General features: G+C 34.7%; 1 protein-coding gene across 2 annotated transcripts; it reads right to left on the bottom strand.

Moving 5' to 3' along the window:
* Positions 1–1,200: 1,200 nt before the first annotated feature.
* On the bottom strand, positions 1,201–3,381 carry LOC131051260 (putative glycerol-3-phosphate transporter 1). 2 transcript variants are annotated; one of them, XM_057985693.2, is made up of 2 exons: positions 3,242–3,381; positions 1,201–2,975 (listed from the first exon to the last, which is right to left on the bottom strand). In XM_057985693.2, exon 2 carries the CDS (start codon positions 2,446–2,448, stop codon positions 1,321–1,323), a length of 1,128 nt encoding a protein of 375 aa, XP_057841676.2. In that variant the 5' UTR covers positions 2,449–2,975; positions 3,242–3,381; the 3' UTR covers positions 1,201–1,320. The 2 variants fall into 2 exon arrangements, with proteins under 2 accessions (XP_057841676.2, XP_057841677.2); XM_057985694.2 differs by lacking the exon at positions 3,242–3,381 and adding an exon at positions 3,124–3,230.
* Positions 3,382–8,522: the final 5,141 nt, after the last annotated feature.

Raw genomic sequence — 8,522 nt, forward strand, 5'->3', positions numbered from 1 at the left:
TACTAGTTTGTATTCACAATTAGGAGCAGCTCATTTCATAGCTCTGGTTCTTCTGAGTTTTCATCATATCAGAGCGGAGTTTTATTGTTTTTATGGTGGATAGTTTAAATATCAAAAGGGTTCCAGGAATTTGCAATTAACATTTTTCAAACAATTTCTGTTTCCAATAATTTTAGATTTTGATTTGTTTGATTTCAATGATATCAGAACTAATCTAGCAGTTTCTCATATAGAAATTCAATTTCAATCTGGTAAATTTCACAAATCCAATAGAAAGCTTTCCTCTTCGAAGATGTTACGTAAAAATGCACCAAAATACTGCAGCATCCAGCACTGCTCCATTTTTGGATGAAAGCGGTTTTGTGAGAGGGAACAATTTCAAAATCAAATATAATGCCCTGCAGTTAAATGGGTATTTGTGTGGGTTATAGTAGTTTGTTTAAATACATATATATAAATATAACAGGATTTCATGCGGTCAACTGTAATTTTGTATTTTTACATCAACTAGTTGTACTTTGTGCAGTCAACTGTAATTTTGTTGTTTTACATCAATTAGTTGTACTTTTCCAGTAATTAATATAGTTGTCCTTTTCTCTTCATCAACTGTGTCATGTCAACCAGTTGTGCTTTTCTCTTAGTTAAGAGAGTTTCATGTCAATAAATTGTACTTTGTCAACTAAGTTTTATGTAATCCCATTAGGGAAAGCAACTATGAGTAGGCCCCTTAAACATTACAAGTGTTTAATGCTTTGGAAAGTGGTTCTTGTGTGCAAATCTAACAAGACAGTTTTTTTACCAAGGGCATCAACCATTCTGTGCTTGGAGAATTCTTTGGCCTGAGTGGGCATCCATAAATAACAAAAAGTTCTTGCGTTCTGCATACTTCCTAGAATTCATAATTGAACCATACTACAGTTTTGATATTTCTTTTTTAAGTAGTTTTACAGAAGAAAATAAATACGTATCTGTTTGTGAGAACTTTAAGTTTCAGATTCAAGTTTCTGTTCATGCCCGCACTTTTCTGATTTAGGGTTTTTGCCAGGTTTACAGCAGTTTGAAAGTTCAATTTTTCCCAGAGGTTTGAGATTTCAAAAGTTTCAATAGTTTCGGGTTTCTGTTATTCTCACAACAGTTACAGTAGGATTATGGTTGGGCTCGTGGGAAAAGCAATTCAAACTGCCAAAATTCGTCTGAAAGTGCACTCAAACAATAATTTTTTTATCTAATATTATTTGTAGATATATGTCAAGATTACTAATAACTTACGGCTCCTAAATAATGAACACTTAAACTGGATTGTTTCGGAGTAAAAAATGGTTAAATTAGACACCAGAGTCCAACGAGGTTAGCTCTACCTGAATGCTTAATGTAGAAAGGTAGCCAATATAAAAATTTATAAGCCACCAGCTTCGAGAAGAAAAGACATAATGCATAGGATGCGACACCCGGAATCATCCATGCTTCAACGAAACCAACGACATCAGTGGCAGTTGAATGAATTTGGGCAGTCGTGCAAGATCGAAGGAGCCCCTCTTCCTCACCTTCCACTGTGGATTCTTCTATGTCATGTTTTCCATCGCCACTATCACCATGGATCTCTGCTTTTGATGGATCTATCGCCCCATTCATGTTGTCACAAGAAGTTCCTGTTTTGGATAATTCAATGAAGACTTTTACCGGGCCTCTGTGAGATTCTGTGGGAGGCAGTGTTTCCTTTAACAATCCAGCTTCCCCGCATTTGAGTAGACTCTGATCTTCCAAATTTATCCTTTCAGAACGAACCTCATCCACAACATCCTCAGGGTTCACAACCAAAAACAAATAAACAATGATGCCTGCCACTGCCACTAGAATTCCAGGAAGAAGGAAAGACCATTCCCATCCATATTGCAAGACAACTACAGCAATAAGGGAGCCACATATATTTCCAATTAAAGTGTGAGCATTCCAGATGTCCATGATGAAGCCTCTCTTGCCCTTGCCAAACCAATTACCAACAATGGCAACAACAGAGGGCCAACCTGTGGCTTGGAACAGCCCTTGCACCACTTGCATACACAAATAGTAAAAGAAACAGAAACTGTGGATGTTGAACCAATATCCCATCCCAAACATGGCCACAAAAGTCCCACTCCCAATCATACCCACAGTAAGAAAAATGCGAAGATCGACCATGTCTCCAACATGCCCAGCAAAAAACATCCCTATAGAATAAACTAAAAGAAATGACACATCGATCTCCCCCAACCTGGCAGTTGCAGTACTTCCATCAAAGGGCTTCCACCCACTTTTCAACACCCCTTTTGCAATGCTGATGGGTTTCCTCGAGGCATGGAAACAAGCGTATGCAATGAATATGATTATCAACACAGAGCTCTGATAGACCTTGATTGTGGGATTGAAACACCTGTAATGCTTCAAAAAACTAATTCCTGGAGGCTCCATAATATTTCTATCATTCAAATCAATGCGACCTGAAATTTCAACATAAAGAATGATTTATCAAGAGCTCGAACAACCCTGCTCAGAATGCAGAGGGCTTCTAGCTGTATTTCGTGAAAGTGAATCACAAGATTTTGGAATCTTAATAATTCATTTTCGTGACCCACGAGAATAAACTCATATGAGAAGTTGTGTCTGATTAATGACCGTCTACTAATAAATAGAACTGCAACTCAGCTCATTGATGTCAAATGTCCGAATTACTCCCCAGATTGTCATCAATTTTCAAGTGTTGTCAGAAACGTAGATCTACCAAATTGAATTCTACACCAAGCTGTTGTATCTTTTAAAAAACCAGATGTGCCCCACCTCTTGCTAAGCACAACATCTATGATCTGCCAGGCGCAGGACAACATGATAAGCTGGGATGAATTTGAAGTTGCCTTTGCCTTTGATCCATTCATCTGGTTTTGGCGTTCACCATCTTGTGGGTTTGAATTTGTGGCATGAGCAACCATGCGGTTGATTTCCTATTCAAAAACAAGAATTTACAAAGAAGACACGATAGAAATTTCACAGAATGAAAGTCAATGTCAAAAGCAGTTTGTAACAAATGAGTTGACGAAACTTTAAAAACATCTCATTAATATAAACAGAAATCAGCTTTGTTCTACAGACCTGCACATCAGCAATCTACACACAAAGGGACAATTTTCCATGTTTCATTAAAAACTAAATCTTGCAAAATAGTGAAATTCTAAACAGTAAGACACATCTCATGAAAGCAAAGCCTCACCTAGAAAATTCAGCATATGAAATATGTGGAAATATTTCTGGAATGGGTTCAAGCAGCCGGATGTTTATAGATTGTCTCACCAGCAAGCTAATAGGCATTTTCAATATGCAAGGAGTCTGCCATCGTTCGGAAAACGTGGCTAAGTAAAGAAGGTACGTGGACTGTATAGGGTGCATGCAAAAATGTGGAAGCATAGACTGCGACGTATTTACATTAGGTCCTGCTGTACACTTCCAGTGACATCGTGGAACGTGCTTTAGCTCCTGCAATACACTGCCGACGACATCGTGTAACGTGCATTCTCTCTTATCGTAATATCTCTGATAATCTGTCTCTGTCAGTTTTAGCCCAATCAAATGAGAGAAAACAAAATTACATAAATTTTATGTTTAAAAAACTTGCATCTTTCAGTAAATGAACATAGCATTAAAACAGATACAAACACAAACATAAAAAGAAAGCAATATCTGATTGGCTGCTTCCTGGGAATTTAATCACTAGTTAGAAAAGAAAGTCTCCCCTATAGTTTCCTACAGGCAAGAACTAATATAGTATGAATTTCTCATGCTTTTGGTGGTACCTTGTATTACTATCAAACAACCACATAACTGTTTTGCAGGAGATAATTAATATAACCCTGGCTTAAACAACACACTAAGAGTTGATGCTTAGTGTGGGCTCCACAATATTATAAATCCCTTTCCGTTTCTATTAGAAATGGAGATAACAGTCAGACATAAATAAAATTTTACAAAAAATTATTTACTGCATTTAACCTGGTTTCAATCTTTTCATTTTATATATTTAATAAGTGCGTTATGTTGAGTCCTCTTCCTGATAGGAAAGTAAACCATTGCTAAGTATGAAAACACTTTAGATTAAATATTTACTAAATTTTATAATAATATTTATGTCTTTTGTTTTATTCGTTTTAAAATTCTAATCTCTCGGGAGAATGAATGGTTAGATCAGAGATGGGTTGTTGCTATAGAAAATATTTGCTGCTTATCAAGTATTTTTTATGTGACAACAATTTTGATTATTATTATTGTTATCTATCAATTTTTAATTAAATTTTTTTTAAAATTCGAACTATTTATTTTTTTGTTTTTATTCATTTTTACATCATCAAGACTGATAATGTTTATTTTTAATAGTTTAATAATTGTTATATTATATTATAATGTATATATAATTACAAAATAATAAATATGGTATATAAATTGTAAATTATATGTTTATTTATTTTTAAATATTAATATTATCTATTTTGATAATTACTTTACTATAGTATATAATTAATTGAATATATATATATATATATATATATATATATATATATATATATATATTTATATAAAAATTGAAATAAATAAATCACTAAATTAGGAATTGACTTTTTATATTTTTATTACATTTCATTTTATTTTTAATATTTAAAATTTGGTTTTACCTTTAAATTTTCATACTAAAGTTAAAATTATGTCTTATTATAATTGTAATGGAGCATACAAATAAAAGGAAATGGAAAAAAATGCATTGTATTTATTTACATTTGAATTTTCAATAAACTATGAAAATTTACAAGTAAAACTAAAATTTGAATTTTAAATAAAGAAATTTAATAAAATATTAAAATAATTTATGTTGAATTATAAAATTATTTTAAAGTTATGAGTATGTTCTAATGTCACAATCCATAATATAATTTAAATAACATGAATTTAAAAAAAAATCAAGGGTTAAAAATAATTTCACGAAAATTTAATTTTAAATAATATAAATTTACAATAATAATTAACAATTATGTTTGACAATGATTTAATTAAGTCTAGAGGCTTCCTACAATCGTATATATGGATGTCAATCATCCGTGTACACACTTTCATCTCCTTAATTTGCGGAATTGATTTGAAATCTCCACCATTTATTGCAGAGTTTTAAATGGGTGGTCAAAAAATATGTTGAACACCCATAACATCCTTCCCACATACACGTTATGGGCCCATGTTGCACAAACTCCCGCTATCTTTTTTGCCCTCAAAACATAGGGAAATGAAGATTTTTTGTGGCATTTTCATTGTTTGCTCTGCCTTCAATTTGTTAATATACTCACTGTAAATAATATTATCAGGCATATCATGTAGTACTTCCATTAAATTTCATATGAGAAATACAACAACATCATTCAACCATTTACTCATTTGAGAAATGAATCTGCATCTTCATACTATATCAACAATAACCACTTTTTAATCACATCACAATTACATCTTCCACTCATGCATGTCGTGCTTGTAGTTTTTCTCCTTGTTATATAAGGTTTCAAGTTCTGTACCTATGTCTGTGTGTGTCTATATATATATATATATATAGACACACACACACACACACATCACAGTTACATACTGAACTCCTGCATGGATTTTTTGAGTTCTCTGGCTATATGGTTATTGTCTATATTTTCATGCATACAGAAATAGAGACACAATACCATTTTTTTTGTTTCCCTTGATGTTCAATGATGAGTTACAGAAATAGATTTGTTTTTCATCATTTATCTCAATGGCATTGAGGGTTTCATTTCAATGATCTGTCTCTCTATATATATTTATACGGTAGCATTTTTTTTGTTGTTGAAAGATGTTCAATGATGAGTTATAGAAATAGATTTGTTTTTCATCATTTATCTCAATGGCATTGATGGTTTCATTTAATGATCTGTCTCTCTAATCGGTAGCATTTTTTTTGTTGTTGAAGATGTTCAATGATGAGTTACAGAAATAGATTTGTTTTTCATCATTTATCTCAATGGCATTGAGGGTTTTGTTTCAATGATCTCTGTCTGTATATGTATTTATACGATAGCATTTTTTGTTGTTGTTGAAAGATGTTCAATGATGTAATTGTTCTCTATCTAGTAGAATATCAACAATATCCAATTTTCAATCACATCACAGTTCACTGTCTCATGCTTCTAGTTTCTCTCCTTGATATATAATGTTTCAAGTTTTGTACCTATGTTTGTGTGTCTACACACACACACACACACACATCACAATTACATACTTATAACTCTTGAATGGCTCTTTTGAGTTCTCTGGCTATATGGTTAATGTTATATAATGTTTCAAGTTTTTTACCTATGTCTATGTGTCTATATATATATAGACACACATCACAGTTACATACTTACAACTCCTGCATGGCTTTTTTGAGTTATCCGGCTATATGGTTATTGTCTATATTATCATGCATACACAAATAGAGGCACAATACCATTTTATTTTGTTGAAAGATGTTCAATGATGAGTTACAGAAATATATTTGTTTTTCATCATTTTTCTCAATGGCATTGATGGTTTCATTTCAATGATCTGTCTCTCTATACAGTAGCATTTTTTTTGTTGTTGAAGATGTTCAATGATGAGTTACACAAATAGATTTGTTTTTCATCATTTATCTCAATGGCATTGAGGGTTTCATGGAAATGATCTGTTGCAGGTTCACTAAACATAATGGCACGAGTTAGAAAGGGAAATAGGTCTATTAGACGTCGAACAGTTAGAGTCACTCGTGGAGTGCACTTCCCTGCTAAAGATAATTTTGTCCAAAATGAAAACCCACTAACTCCTACTATAGATGACCACTCACCTAACAATGCAACTGATGTGGATACTGTTGTTGTACAAGACCATCCTACTGCAAATTCTAATCGTATTCCACAAACACCACAAGTACAGGTGGCCTCAAAGGATCCTAAACCAAAATGGAGCATATATGACATGAAAGAGGCAATTTCATGCATAGAAGACAGGCACATGTCTCTTAGAGGCACATCAATCAAATATGGTATCCCCATTGCTTCTTTGAGGGCATGGCTTATGGGAACCACAACTACAACTGTGAGGGGTCCACGCACCATTTTATCAGTAGAGGAGGAGGATGCAATTGTTCAATGGTGTAAAGACATGGCTGAAATTGGTCACGGTCTCCAAATCAGTCAACTTCAATTAACTGTTGCACAAATTACTGAGAATAGGCCTAATCCATTAAAAAACGGGATGCCAGGGAGGTCATGGTGGGCAGGTTTTAGATGAAGGCACCCTGATCTGACGATGAGAACAGGAGAAGGAGTGGACTCTGATAGGGCTATTATGCTTCGACCTTCTATTGTTGCCTCTTTCTATGACAACTTGGAGTTAATGTACAACCTCAATCACTATGGTAGGAGTCAGATTTGGAATTGTGATGAGACTGGTGTGCAAGCTGGGAGGAATTGTGGAATGAGAGTGATAGCCAAATTGGGGCAGAGGTGTGTACCGCACCTAATTTCGAAGAGTAGAGAGTGGATCACTGTTTTGGCATGTGTTAGTACATGCGGTTTCAGCATTCCTGGATTTTATTTGTTCAAGTCTAAGAGGCATATCTGAAACTACATAGTAAACTGCGAGCCAGGAGCATGCATGGCAGTCCGAGAACATGCATGGATGACGAAGGAGCTATTCTTAAATTGGTTGGAACATTTTACACGTTCAGTCCCTGGTGGAGTTTCATCCTCACATAGGTCCCTACTGATCTTCGACGGTCATGGCAACCATGTAGCCTTTAAGACAATTGAAGAAGCAAGGCGGATAGGTATTGATTTGGTGACCCTTCCGGCTCATACAAGCCACAAACTGCAACCGCTTGATGTCTCTATATTCTCACCTTTCAAAAATTATTTCAAACAGCAAAGGAGTATATGGATGTCTAAGTTCCCACAGATTGAAATTGGAAGGGATGAGTTGGTAACTCTTGCGAGCACTTGGCATTTGCCCAAGCATTGACACTAGCCAATATAATCAGTGGCTTTCATAGGACAAGGATTTGGCCACTTAACCGAAATGCATTACAGAATGATATGAGACCAAGTGAGGCATTTGAGGTTGGAACAGAACATGATGTTACTTCAAGGGATGAAGAACCAGAGTATATGGCAACAGAAGCGTGCTTGCGATTGGCAGGTTATAATGAGGAAGAGATTCAAGATTTTGTAGAGCTCCATAGCGGATCACAAACAATAGTTCAGGGTATAAGTTTGACACTAGAAACTGCCGAAGCAGGTCTGCCCCCACATACCAGCTAGCCAAATGAGGGTTTCGAAAATACATCAACAGACATGTCTTTGCCAACACAAGCTGACATACCAGAGTGGACCCAAGATGCAACAAATGGTGATGATGAAATGCTTTCCATGCCTAGTCCGCCATAATTTGATCCAGCAGATGTCATTCATTAC

Source organism: Cryptomeria japonica, chromosome 9, assembly GCF_030272615.1.
Source record: "Cryptomeria japonica chromosome 9, Sugi_1.0, whole genome shotgun sequence".
NCBI classification, from domain to species: domain Eukaryota; kingdom Viridiplantae; phylum Streptophyta; class Pinopsida; order Cupressales; family Cupressaceae; genus Cryptomeria; species Cryptomeria japonica.

Bases quoted from the DNA above. Each gene is read 5' to 3' on its own strand.
- LOC131051260 (XM_057985693.2), bottom strand. From the start codon at position 2,448: ATGGAGCCTCCAGGAATTAGTTTTTTGAAGCATTACAGGTGTTTCAAT.